The sequence below is a fragment of the Phocoena sinus genome, chromosome 10 (assembly GCF_008692025.1).
Source record: "Phocoena sinus isolate mPhoSin1 chromosome 10, mPhoSin1.pri, whole genome shotgun sequence".
NCBI lineage: Eukaryota > Metazoa > Chordata > Mammalia > Artiodactyla > Phocoenidae > Phocoena > Phocoena sinus.
In genome coordinates this window covers 19,833,896-19,848,616 of record NC_045772.1, presented here as the reverse complement: position 1 = coordinate 19,848,616, position 14,721 = coordinate 19,833,896, and the positions used below count along the sequence as shown (strand labels likewise).

The 14,721-nt window shown below is 37.7% G+C and overlaps 1 protein-coding gene across 2 annotated transcripts in view; it reads right to left on the bottom strand.

Annotated features, from left to right (window-relative positions):
* WASHC3 (WASH complex subunit 3) overlaps window positions 1–14,529 on the bottom strand; it is a 53,634-nt gene extending 39,105 nt beyond the window's left edge. The window contains exons 1-4 of one of the 2 annotated variants that reach the window (XM_032646754.1): window positions 14,375–14,529; window positions 13,684–13,782; window positions 2,473–2,538; window positions 456–563 (exon numbers count right to left, since the gene is read on the bottom strand). In XM_032646754.1, the coding sequence (XP_032502645.1) occupies window positions 456–563; window positions 2,473–2,538; window positions 13,684–13,782; window positions 14,375–14,425 (324 nt within the window). In that variant the 5' untranslated portion in view covers window positions 14,426–14,529. The remainder of the gene's footprint in view (window positions 1–455; window positions 564–2,472; window positions 2,539–13,683; window positions 13,783–14,374) is intronic. The other variant, XM_032646753.1, reaches the window with a different exon arrangement.
* Between the last annotated feature and the right edge of the window lie 192 nt (window positions 14,530–14,721).

Below are 14,721 nucleotides of genomic sequence, written 5' to 3'. Positions count from 1 at the left end.
CAGTAAGTGACAAAAAAAGATGAAGCATTTGCAACAAAATCTTAACTGGTGAATCCAGGTAATGGGCATCTGGGTATTCATTGTACTATTCTATTTTTGTTCATGTTTGAAAGTTTTTATAATAGAACATTTAAAAGATACATTTCTTATAAGAACTAAGAAAAAAACTTCCATAGTGAACTTGAAGAAAACAATTATATTCAAAATTTTTCCTAGTTCTGTATAGGTTTTCTTTTTTTTATAGGCAAGAAAAATATTAACTTCAGGAAGCCCTTCAAAATAACAAACGAAAAGCTAATAACTTCATTTCAAACTTCATTTTCTATCTTAAGGTTTAAAATATTACTATTCAAAGTATTACATTTTTATTTAACTTCTTTCTTCAAACTTGCTGATTAGGTCTATTTGGTTCAACCAAGATATCTGCTCATGTTTCCCGGAACTTAAATACTTACCTGTGATTGCTCTGAAGTGGTTTCAGAATGTGTTTCATTTGTGATCCTAGTGACACTTACAGGAGATACTTCAAATGTGACATCATCTAGCCCTGGGATAGATGACAACTGAGAAAAGAAAATTAATGTTGGTATATGAGGATAATATTAGGTTCTTAAACACTAAGTTTCTAAGTAAGTGTGTGTGTGTGTGTGTGTGTGTGTGTGTGTGTTTTAAATAGCTGTCTTAAGTTTTTAAGCCTATAGAAATAGGTTTATAAAATCTCACCTTTGGTTGAAATTCTCCATGCCATAAACTACTTAAAAGTGAAAGGCATTCACAAATAAAATATTTTTGAAGAATTTCTCACCAATCTAATTTAGCATATCACCATTCTTTCTCAGGAATTATTTTTAAAATCTAAGGAATCCTAGTGTAAGGAATGAGAGCATGGGATTTGGAGTCAGATTGTCTAGGTCTAAGTCACAAAATATGCGACCTTGTGTAAATCGTCCTAGGCCTCAATTTTCTTACCTGTAAAGTGGGGATAAGAAAACCTAGCTCACAAAGTTGTAAAAAGATTTTTATTAAACATATTTTGTTACCCCTCCCCTCAAAATGTGCTTTGTAGCACATTTTAAGTTTGAATAATCTGGGAAGTGAGAAAACTCTTGCCACATTTTAATGTATGATATAGCTTATTCCTTTTTTTTTCTTTAGTAACATCACTGAATGTTACTAAAATGCATTATTTTTCATACACAAAAAATGAGCATGTTGTCAGTGGTTAAGCATTTCAGGTTGGATTTGCAAGATCCATGCAAACCCTCTTTTCTGATTTCATCCTGATATCAATGATATACATTTGTCAAATGTTTGGCTAACTTTGAGGATTAACTCTATGGCCATGGAAAAAATTAAGGTTAATCTGTCCATATGGCAACTTAACTTGTGACCTTGAACTCTAACTTAAGAATTCCACAAACATTAAAATAATACACATATTCATTATAAAGAATAATGAAAAACCAATGGTAATAAGACCTGAAGAAGCAATATTCATTGAGAACTGTTGACTGATGACAGTATTTAGCACAGTGGCTATGGCCCAAATAGTTTCAAGTGGGTATGGCTACTAAGAGACTATCTTGAACATGTTCAAGGCCAAGTATCCTAAATTACAATCTAAAGAAATGTTCTGAGGGAAATACAGTGGCTGAAGTCCACAGGAAGATGCAGAAAGTACAAGCTAGACATTCTGATCCTTATGTTAAAAGATATTAGTCATTTCACTTCCTTATAAACATTCAATACGTATTTTTTCAGATCAAACTTTTGGATAAAAGGACAAAGTCACATATGTATAGCTGATTCATTTTGTTATAAAGCAGAAACTAACACACCATTGTAAAGCAATTATACTCCAATAAAGATGTTAAAGAAAAAAAAGGACAAAGTCACAAAAATATACTAGTATCTCCATTATTTTATATAGAAAAGGACACAAAACCTGCAAGCTTCAAATCAAACAACGCTTCTATTTTTGCTGTTATAAGATAAAAAGTTATCTTTTGTAATTTCTGACATCAAAATTGGTATTCTTTAGCATTTAATATATTTACAAATGGAAAATAGGTGATATTTTCTCCAAATTTTGCTCTGGAGACATGTAAAGTTTTACATAATTTTTCCTGTGTTATCAATGATTACTATTAAGATAATTGTGAGTTTTCCATCAAATGAAGTAAACTATGTAACAGTTCAATTTGTTAACACGTTACTCATTATGCTTTTGATTCAAATAATGAAAGAAACCTTGACCCATGTGTACATTTAAACAGACTCGGTTAGTGGTTCATAATGAAGATCATTTCCTTTGCAATTATAATAAATTAAACAAAAGAAAACACTGCACCACTTCATGGATGCAGGAGCTAAATTGAATTCATCTCTAAACGCAATTAAAGTTAAGTGTGACTGAGAAAGCTGGTATATGTAGAGCAAAGTTTATCCTATAAATTATTCAGAAATACAAACCTTTGCATCTAAAATATTGAGAGTTGTTTCAATTTGCTGGATACGAAGAGAAAGGTCTGCCAGTTTCTGGAAAAGAAAGATTAGAAACAAAAGAATGAAGTCCAAAGAAAAAAAAAAAGAATAAAGTCTGATTAAAAATAAACCGTTAACAAGGATAACCAACGGCAGATTTGAAAATAATAAAAACTATGGTTTAAATATTTGTGATTTTCTAACATACTACTCTCTTATTTATATGAGTAAGGATGGGAACTCAAGTATTCTATTAACTTCATCAGCATGCTTCATGGTTATTTTATAAAGCTGTGTTCACAGAAAAGAAAAAGTTACATTTTCAGCCTTATCAAACTCATTATCAGAGCCATAATCAATCACTGGGACCAGAATGTAAACTCCTCTGAGGACAAAGATTTTTATTCACTGTTATACCCCTAGTGCCAGAACAGTACTGGACACTTAACAGAAGCCTAATAATTATGTTGTTGTTGAAAGAAGAAATTCTTCACAGAACACAAGAATAAAAATTAGCCCAAAACAGAATGGAACAGTATCTGCCTTTATAAATTACTTAAACACATAAATATATACAATTAGTCCCAAATACAAACTTTTCAAGTTTGAAAAGTAAAAAAGGATGAAACTGTAAGATGAGTAGTTAATGTTGGAAAGAATTAAAACAAAGAGAAAAAATAAGAAAGAATACTAAAAAAGCAAAAGGAATCAACCTACCATCAAAATCTAAGATAAACCAGAACCAAGAACTTACCATGCTCTAGTTATTCTGTACAATTAAATTAGCCATATATATACTCCCACACAAATAAAAGTAACATCATAAAATATGATCCATAAGAACATTTATTTAGAACTCCCTCATCCTAAACATTATTAGTGACACAGCCTACAAGCAGTTGGCCAGTTTACTAGTTGGCAGATGTGCAGCATTCTGACTGCTTTCTGGGATATTATCAAGATCTTGACTAACTCATAAGCAGAATTTTAACACCCCAAGAAATGATCATTTTGCCCATATTTAGAGGGGGAGAAAACTGAAAGCAACCATAGAGTAGTTAGTACTTCTTCACAAGACACTTATTTTTTAGATGAGCATTCTTGATATCTACAAAGATATAATTTAAAAATAAAACATTAGAATCTAGTTTTAATGGCATCTGAAGTTAAGTTTAACCCTGATTTCTAGGATTTGTTTACATAAGGCTTTGATACAAATATAAACACAGGCTTATAAAACATCATATGGATAAATTCCGCTGCAAATTATACATGTTTTCCTGAAAATCACGGAAATTAAATTTTGACAAATCAGTCATTTAATTCACTGCAGAAGCTTAGTAACTGCAGAAATCCCACAGCAAGTTAATTTGTAAAGTGAATGATAATTTCTAACTTATTTTAAAATGCATACATTGTTTTGATTAAAATAAGTGAACACAGAAAAAGAAAAAATGAAATAAAAATTCATTTTTGTTTTAATATATTTATATAAATATGCACTTTTAAGCAATCATCATCACTGTAAACATTTGAGCATTACCTTAGTATGCTACACTGTATATGCAAGTATCATTTGAAATCTCACACCAAGTCTATGAAGTAGAAACTATTATGATGCCAATTTTTTTTGATGTGGACCACTTTTTAAAAAAATAAATTTATTTATTTCATTTTTGGCTGTGTTGGGTCTTTGTTGCTGAGCGGGGGCTATTCTTCGTTGCGGTGCTTAGGCTTCTCACTGTGGTGGCTTTTCTTGTTACGGAGCACAGACTCTAGGCACGCGGGCTTCAGTAGTTGCAGCATGCAGGCTCAGTGGTTGTGGCTTGTGGGCTCTAGAGCGCAGCCTTGGTAGTTGTGGCGCACGGGCTTAGCTGCTCAGCGGCATGTGGGATATTCCCGGACCGGGGCTCAAACCCGTTTCCCCTGCATTGGCAGGCAGATTCTTAACCACTGCGCCACCAGGGAAGTCCCTGTGAACCACTTTTTAAAGTCTTTATTGAACTTGTTACAATATTGCTTCTGTTTTATGTTTTTTTGCTGTGAGGCATTAGGGATCTTAGCCCCCCGACCAGGGATTGAACCTGCACCCCTGCATTGGAAGGCAAAGTCTTAACCACTGGACCTCCAGGGAAGTCCCTATGATGCCAATTTTATTTTTTAATTAATTAATTAATTTTTATTGGAGTATAATTTCTTTACAATGTTATGTTAGTTTCTGCTGTACAATAAAGTGACTCAGCTATATGTATATATATATATATATATATATATCCCCTCCTTCCCCCTCATCCCACCTGTCTAGGTCATCACAGAGCACCAGGCTGAGGTCCCTGTGATACACAGCAGGTTCTCACTAGCTATCTATTTTACACATAGTAGTGTATTTTTGTCAAAACTAATCTTCCAATTCATCCCACCCTCCCCTTCCCCCACCGGTGTCCACATATCTGTTCTCTACATCTGCATCTCTATTCCTGCCCTGCAAATAGGTTCATCTGTACCAGTTTTCTAGATTCCACATATATGTGTTAATATACGATATTTGTTTTTCTTTCTGACTTACTTCACTCTGTATGACAGACTCTAGGTCCATCCACATCTCTATAAACCTAGTTTCATTCGTTTTTATGGCTGAGTAATGTTCCATTTTATATATGTACCACATCTCCTTTATCCATTCATCTATCGATGGACATTTAGGTTGTTTCCATGTCCTGGCTATTGTAAATAGTGCTGCAATGAACACTGGGGTACAAGTGACTTTTTGAATCATGGTTTTCTCAGGGTATATGCCCAGTAGTGGGATTGCTGGGTCGTATGGTAGTTCTATTTTGTTTTTTAAGGAACCTCCATACTGTTCTCCATAGTGGCTGTATCAATTTACATTCCCACCAACAGTGCAGGAGGGTTCCCTTTTCTCCACACCCTCTCCAGCATTTATTGTTTGTAGATTTTTTGACGATGGCCATTCTGACCAGTATGAGGTGATACCTCATTGTAGTTCTGATTTGCATTTCTCTTTTAAAGATGAGAAAACTGAGTCTTTATACAAGTAAAATAATCTGAACTCAAACACTCGAACTCCAGATACTAAATATTTTTGAAAGTGTTTCAGCTTGTTAAAGCATGATGCCATAGACTCTGGGTGTTGATGTGTCAGTGCAGACTGTAACAAACTGAGTGTAATAAATGTGCCATGCTGGTGGGGCATGCTGATAATGGGGAATGTTGTGCACGAGGGTTGGGAGTGGGAGTCAAGGAATAAATGGGAACTCTATACTTTCTGCTCAATTTTGCTGTGAACCTAAAATTGCTCTAAAAAATAAAGTTTAATTTTTTTAAAAAGATGGAAAATTCCTGAGTATTGCATAGATATAATTTTTGTTATTCAAAGCTAATAAATGATCAACCTGCTTCTCACTAAAACTAAGATGCTATTGTGCTGAATACTAGGAATCAAATTTTTCTGATCAAATTTCCTAAAATAGATGCTGTTTATCTGGAATTACTTAAAAAGATAGGTATTAAAATTTTTTTCAGGATTAGATCATAAATTGTCTTTAAATGGATACTCAAATGTTCACACAAGATAGGCTAAGGAATGAAATACTAGTCTTGGAAAATAAGGGAATAAGGATGAAAATGTTTATTCAGAAAACTACTTCTTGATAAGGAAGATTAAAGAGGCTTGGGGAAAAAAAAGTTATACTTTCCAGAGCAGTAATTCCCAATTTTTTCTGGATGCAAATTCATCTGGTATGTCAATCTTTTGCTTTGGCACTCATTTTACCTACTTTCATCTACTATTATCAAAACCTCACCAAAATGAAATGACCTGGTTTTTTAATAAAACAAGATTATATGAATGATTTATTCATGCAAGACACTGATCTAAGCATCAATATATTTTAATTAGTTATAATTTATCTGAATATTCTTGATATCTAATCTAGAAACAACGGTAATTGTGAAGTCTAAAGAAATCTGAAACAACTGTAATTTAATAAAAAAAAATCTGTGCTTTCTATTGGTGAGAGTCATAGGTCCTAATACTACTGTGATTTCTGTTGACCAAATTTAAAGAAAATGTGAAATTTAAGTTAAAGGTAAAAATATATATATACATGATTTTTTTCCCCCATCCAAGTTCATGTACCCCAAATTCAGAACAACTATGTAAATGATTTTCTGAAAATCAGATCAACAAAAGGCTTTTCCTCTTGGCTAGGGAAGATCTTTGCTGTGGATAAATCATGTTTTTTAAATTATCCATAAAGGTATTATCTATTTTCTCTAGAGCTGGTTTTTGAGAGTCTAAAATATTAAATATGCTACCTGTTATACAACTTAATGCTTTAATAAAGGATATATTACTATATCACGATTTTGAATTTTTAAGTATGTAATTGGTATCTTTTGTAATCCTACACATTTTATTTTATGCATTTAAAAACATTAATTTCATTTCACTAGACTGCCAAAGGACCCATGGCACATTTAAGAACCTCTGCTTTTCAAAGATTATTCAGCATAATAAATGTTTTTGAGTCTGTTCCCATGTAATTATTGCTATAACACACATAAATATGTACTTTTTAGAAAGCCACTATCACTTGACAAAATACACCTGGCTTCATTTAGGGGCTGCTGAAGCTCATTTCTAAGATGTTTATGTTTTCTGCATTTTCCTTCTAAACCCCTAGGCCACCATAAAGTAGGTTTCTCAACCTTGGCTCTATTGGTGTTTTGGGCTGGTTAATTCTTTGTTGTGAAGGACTATCCTGTACACTACAGGATGTTTGCAGAATCTCTGACCTCTACCCACTAAATGCCACAAAAACTCCCCACTGTTGACAAAGTAAAACATCTCTAGGCATTGCCAAATGTCCCTGGTTGAGAACTACTACTCTGAAGTGTAGATGACTATGGATATATTATAAGTAACATGATCAATAACAGTAACTGTCCCCACCTCTGAAAGTTTCAGCAGAGAAGAAATAGAAAGGTAACAATCTTACCAATCCATTTAACCATCCATCCTCTTTATAAGGGTTTAAAGCAACCTGAAATACCTTGATTTGGGACAAGAGTGGGAAAATACAAGGTACCTAGTTTGTCAGATAAGTTGAAAAACTTCTTGATGCATCCATCATCCGCCTATTCCTAAGGCAGTGCATTTTATTGAAGAGAAAAAAGAAGACAAAGGAAGAATATGGATGTTAACAGTTGAATATGGAAAAAAAAAACACCGTTGGGCTTCCCCGGTGGCACAGTGGTTGAGAGTCCGCCTGCCGATGCAGGGGACGCGGGTTCGTGCCCCGGTCTGGGAGGTTCCCACAAGCCGTGGAGCGGCTGGGCCCGTGAGCCATGGCCGCTGAGCCTGCGTGTCCGGAGCCTGTGCTCCGCAGCGGGAGAGGCCATGGCAGTGGGAAGCCCGCGTTACCGCAAAAACAAAACAAACAAACAAAAAACCACTGTGGTATTTCAGGTTTGTAAAATATCCAATTTGCATATCCAGTTCTTTAAAAGAGAAACAGTATTTTAAATTAATGGATCTCTTGGTATACCACTTTCGGTTGAATATGTCCTGGAAACCAGAGAGAGAAGCAATCCACGGTTTTACTAAGCTTCATCTGACACTTAAACCCAGCAGTTGTAAAAGTTATAAAAGCAGTTGGAAAAGTTGTAGCAGAAAATAGGGTTTTAAGCAAAACATTATTTGGTTGAAGGTTAAGTCTGATGGTGGGCTTAAAAATTGGATGTAGGGCTTCCCTGGTGGCGCAGTGGTTGAGAGTCCGCCTGCCAATGCAGGGGACACAGGTTCGTGCCCCGGTCCGGGAAGATCCCACATGCCGCGGAGTGGCTGGGCCTGTGAGCCATGGCCACTGAGCCTGTGCATCCTGAGCCTGTGCTCCGCAACGGGAGAGGCCACCACAGTGAGAGGCCCGCGTACCGCAAAAAAAAGAAAAAAAAAAAAATTGGATGTAGATTTTTTTTAGGTCGTATGAAAATTCTCAGCACTTTTTGCCTGTACTTAAAAGAATTTTTAAAAAAGAAACATTTTAGAATATTTAAAAAATGACTAAAACCCCAGTATTTTAGGCATGTTACAAGTCTGAGTCAAAGTAACACACCTGACTGCCCTGTTTTTTGATACTGAGTACTTTTAAGATTCACAGTAAGGTTAGACTTCTGCTCAGTCTTACCTGTGCTATGCATAGACCTTGTGTCGTCCTCCACCTTCCTCCATTTAAAATTTGCAGTCCCAGTGGACTTCCACAAGATTTTGCTGATAAGGGCCAGAATAGAAATGCTTACTGGAGACTTGTGAGGGAAGAAGAGATGACCCTAAGTAACTCTGCCAATTGGGTCTGATTCAACTACTTTCCTTTCTCCGTCTTCTAACTTTTCTCCTACCTTGGTTCTAGTCATTTAGAAGAGTTACAAAGTGGCTCAGTATCCAGAAAGTTTTTAAAAAGCTACGTTCTTCACTTTTCTCTTTCTCAGAGAACTTTAAAACCGGTATTAGTGATGAAGAGCCCTAGCAATTGGTTTCAAATTTAATTCCCATTTGAATTTAGCTGTGACTGAAGTTACTGTTTGGGTTTGGTTCAAACCAGATTATGTGAAAAAACCAAAACCAAAACAAACAAACAAACAAAAACCCCCCAAATCAACCCCGCCCTCAAAAAAAAAAAAAAACCCAAACCCACCCAAAACAAACCAAAACCTACCAGGTTTTCTTTTTCCTCCAGTTCACTTCCAGTTCAAAAAGTAATAACTGAGGTTCATTTTTTACTAAGGGAAACAAGAGTTGTTTTGGTTCTTGTTTAAGGCTTTATCTAAACAAGGCCCACAGGTCTAACAGGTGCTATAAACAAATAACAACCCATTTTGGAAAACTACATTGATCTTAACTAGGGAGAAAACGACACTTCATGTTTGAATAACTATATTATATCCTTGGAATTTATCATTATCAAAAAGACATATCAAATAGACATGGCATAGTAAAGAAGAGAATACAAATCTAAAAACTAAATTTTAAAATAGCTTTAAAGAAGACACTGCAGTCTCTCCCTTGAAAATGATGTAAATATGCATCATATTCAGATCAGATGGTGCAACAGAACAGAAGACTGAGACAGTTTTGTTTTTATCAGTTAATAGATCAGAGTTGGAATCCCAGCTCGTTTAATTTCTAGCTGTGTGACTGGGCAAGTTAGAGCAGCTACTGCAGCCATAAATACTATACACTCAAATACATGGTGAGTGAATGAATAAACGACTAAGCAAATGATTTAAGCCTCTCTACATCTCAGTTTCTGTATTTCTAAAAAAGAGATAACTGGACCTCTCTCAAAGAGCTGGTCTGTGATGATTAAATACATGTAAAGCACTTAGTACAATGCCTCGCACAGAATAAGCACACAATAAACATTAGTTATTGTCATCACACCAAGTATTGATAAAAAGTCTACAACTGACATAAACATCCAAACTGTTACAATATGAATTCTAAATGAGTTACAGTCAACCCTAGATTATCAACCATGAAGGAGAAAAAGGCATAAGCTACCTTTAAATTTCATGAATTTTTGGTCAACAAAATTTTTTCTAGAGTTCTAGGAAGAAATAGGAAATAGTGATATAGTCAAGACAGCCAACCGTTTTGGGGGGTAGTGGAGAGAAGAATAGAAAGAGGGAAAGAGTGAATCATGAGGCTTTGATAGTGCATAAGCAATCAATAAACAAAAGACAATTATTATATTTGATCTAGTCTTCAGCACATAACACTCACTCCCCAGGCACTGAAAACTGTTAGGCCCTACAAAGGTGCGGGGCTATCCCTACCTCAGGGCAGCTCTATGAAGCTGCTTTCACAGATGTGTTTGTTGGTTGTTTTGTTGGTGCTTACTTTTTAAACTGGAGATGAGAAGTATGGGGATGGAGTATTCGCCCTTCTCTGCTAACAATCCTGGAACAGTCTCTCTCCAGATACTTCTCCACCCTACCGTGGTATACAAAGTGAAGGGCTAAATCCTTGGCTTTCTGCTTTTCAGTCAGTCAATTCTTTATGCCATTTACAGAGGCAGCAGTCCAAGATAAAACTCAGGGAAGCAAGCACCTAGACTCTGAGCCTGTTAGATAAAAAATATTGACTTGAGCCCCTTACTCTATCAATCATCATTATCACATTTCAATTTCTTTTGTCTTAATGAGAAGGCAGAAGTTATTTTGATAACTAAACAAAAACAACAGCTGGAACCTTATACAAGTTAAAATAGTTTTCCTGTCTCCATGCAGTTTTTATTAATATATCTAACAAAAACTATACGCTAAGGCTTTACCTCATATTATTTATAAGACAGAATGAACTGAATATTGTTTGACTCAGTTGTGAATTATCTCATTTCCCCCCATTCTCCCTATTTTTTTGGGGGGTGTGTTATTTGCTTTATTTTATTTTATTATAAATTTATTTTATTTATTCACTTCTGGCTGCATTGGGTCTTCGTTGCTGAACGCCGGCTTTCTCTAGTTGCGGCGAGCAGGGTCTACTCTTCGTTGCAGTGCACGGGCTTCTCGTTGAGGTGGCTTCTCTTGTGGAGCACGGGCTCTAGGCGCGTGGGTTTCAGTAGTTGTGACTCGCGGGCTCTAGAGCGCAGGCTCAGTAGTTGTGAAGCACGGGCTTAGCTGCTCCGCAGCATGTGGGATCTTCCCGGACCAGTGATGGAACCCATGTCCCCTGCATTGGCAGGAGGATTCTTAACCACTGTGCCACCAGGGAAGTCCTATTTGCTTCGTTTTAAAAAATTAATCACAGGCCATCATCAAAAATTCTAGAAACAATAAATGCTGGAGAGGGTGTGGAGAAAAGGGAACACTCTTGCACTGTTGGTGAGAATGTAAATTGATACAGCCACTATGGAGAACAGTATGGAGGTTCCTTAAAAAACTAAAGATAGAACTACCATACAACCCAGCAATCCCACTATTGGGCATATACCCTGAGAAAACCATAATTCAAAAAGAGTCACGTACAGGGCTTCCCTGGTGGCACAGTGGCTGAGAGTCCGCCTGCCGATGCAGGGGACACGGGTTCGTGCCCCGGTCTGGGAAGATCCCACATGCCGCAGAGTGGCTGGGCCCGTGAGCCATGGCCGCTGAGCCTGCGCATCCAGAGCCTGTGCTCCACAATGGGAGAGGCCCCAACAGTGAGAGGCCCGTGTACCGCAAAAAAAAAAAAAAAGTCATGTACCAAAATGTTCATTGCAGCTCTATTTACAATAGCTAAGATATGGAAGCAACCTAAGTGTCCATCAACAGATGAATGGATAAAGAAGATGTGGCACATCTGTACAATGGAATATTACTCAGCCATAAAAAGAAATGAAATTGAGTTATTTGTAGTGAGGTAGATGGACCTAGAGTCTGTCATACAGAGTGAAGTAAGTCAGAAAGAGAAAAACAAATACTGCATGCTACCACATATATATGGAATGTAAGAAAAAAAAAAAAAGGTCATGAAGAACCTAGGGGTAAGATGGGAATAAAGACGCAGACCTACTAGAGAATGGACTTGAGGACATGGGGAGGGGGAAGGGTAAGCTGGGACAAAGTGAGAGAGTGGCATGGACATATATACACTACCAAATGTAAAATAGATAGCTAGTGGGAAGCAGCTGCATAGCACAGGGAGATCAGCTCCATGCTTTGTGACCACCTAGAGGGGTGGGGTAGGGAGGGTGGCAGGGAGGGAGACGCAAGAGGAAAGAGATATGGAAACATATGTATATGTATAACTAATTCACTTTGTTATAAAGCAGAAACTAACACACCATTGTAAAGCAATTATACTCCAATAAAGATGTTAAAAAAAAGACAAAAAAAGGAAATAAAAGGTATACATATTAAAAAAATTAATCACAGGACTTTTATAGTAGCTTAACAAGCATAAGTTAACAATAATTAAACTGACAAAAATTGGTATTCACTAGTTAACTTCTTGGGAACATTCCTATATTGTGCCAATCAAAATGCATCTGGAATGGAGATACATCATACATTGTACAAAAAACTAGGAGACTGGCTAGGACTGGGAAGTCTCTGGGTATTCTCTGGGTATTTCCTGTAGCAGGCCTTGACTTCTGAGTGAAATCATTTTAATTTCTGTATAAAGCATCCTTGAAAGGGTATTTAGCTTTAAGTGGTCACTATCATACCAGTGTGGGGCTTTTCTCTAGTCTATGGACAGAGCACAGTCAATGGTCTTCTTTAGTATTCAAGTACGTATATGTATCCTGTTCCTAGTACACAATAATGTCCCCAATGACAACAATCTTGACTCCCACACTTTTTAGGCAGCAACCACCCCTCTCTGAACAGTCTCTATTCAAGGACTTGATTGTGGAGGATACTCAGTCACATGGCAAACAGTAACTTCAGCACTCAGGAAGTTCACGACACCAAAATGGAGCCCTAAGGTTTAACATGATCCTCAAGTGGTAAAGAAGACTGATAAAGAACAACACCTTTTCGTTTCAGATGACTGTTGTTCTATTTCCTTGTCCCCTTTCTCCTTTCTTAAACCCAATTTCAACCCATGCTTCCCATTTTCCTCCCCACTCTCTTTTTTAGCTTTTTATAAGACAGGAGTCCCTGGATCTTGTACCTCACCTGTAACGGGGTTACTTAATCCTTACTTCACAAGTCATTTGCAGAAAGTTTTTTTTTTTTTTTTAATTTCCATAATGATATTTGATGCCCCAGTTATGTTTCTAGGCTACCTCCCCATCATCTCTTGGATCAAGCAATGTAAACTAATTTTGATATAAACTGAAACAATGTATACTTAAAATGTAATCTTTGGGGTAAGAGAAACATAACCAATTTCAAAATAAAAAATGTCTTTAACTGTGAAATCTTGGAATTCCTTTTGCTTTCTTTAACCACAATAAACCTTCCTGAACTATTTTACAAAGCTTCTAGAAAATTAATTCAGCAGAGATGGGCTGTAGAAATGATGCTAAGAGAATCAAAGAGGATTTAAGGCAATGTTAACATAATAACTGGTTGACAAGAGGTTATGGTACATGAATACATAGACTGTAATTCTTGTTTTACTCATTTGTTACCTTCAGAAGTGCAAGGTGACATCTGGGCTACTCATTAAACGAGTATCACAGGACCTACCTCCTCACAAACTGTAGAAAATCGGTTGAGAAACTGTACAGTGTGCACCACAAACTGGTTTAGAAATGCCACCGTTCTTTTCTGTTGAATAGCTGGCACCTGTGTCACGTAAAAATAAACATGATCCATACAGGAGGAACGTACACCGTGCTATCCCCTGGATATTAATAATAACGGGGCGTTTTGCTGTGTGAGATGAGTTACTGAAAGTACTGCCAAGAGTCATTAACTTGTTTTCCTAAACTGTAGGGGTGGGGTGTCCGAAGGTGACAGAGGCTGCAAAGTTTGAGAATGGGCTCTGGATTCACAGGTGTGAACTTTCGCAGGTAAAGGCAACACACAGAAACACACGAAAAACTCAAGGGCCGAATAAAAGAGGTAGGGTTAGAGATCGGAACCGGCCCGTGTCGCCAGCGCTTCACCCTTGACGATAGGGACTTGTGACCCGAGAAGCGTAGGCTGGGAGAGGCAAATTACCCCCGCCCCCCTTAGACAGCTCGGGAGGGACCCCTTTTTAATGTGGACTGTGGGATTCTCCCTCCCGAGAGAGGTGAAAGACAGGCCCAGGCCAGGGTTGAGCAAAAAGAGACACGGCGGGGCGGTGAGGGGCAGGGGTGTCTCTCTGGAAACCCGGCGTCCCTTCCCCATCCTCCTCCCAGGTCGCCGAAGTCCAACTCCTTCTTTTACAAACCTTAGTCAGGTCTATGCCTGACCCCATGAGAGGAAGCCCATCCTCATCCATCTCCTCAGCGGGCAGGGGACCCAGGGCTCACCCACAGACCCCTCCCCGACCCGGCCCCCCCAACCCGGTAATAGCGTCCGAAAGCCTCCCTTAATCCCCGCCTCCCGGGCCCTTCCCGCCGGAAGGAAACGCCTCCCGCAGCCAATCACTCGGCGGCTCCCGGGGAGCCCGCCCCTTCGCACGGCAGTCTGGGATTGATAGTTCTAGCTCCGGATTGTGACGTTGAACGAGGGGCGTCGGGTGCAGCAAGGGTGCAATTCTACCAAAATCTTAAAAAGCCTCTCCCCCTGCCACCA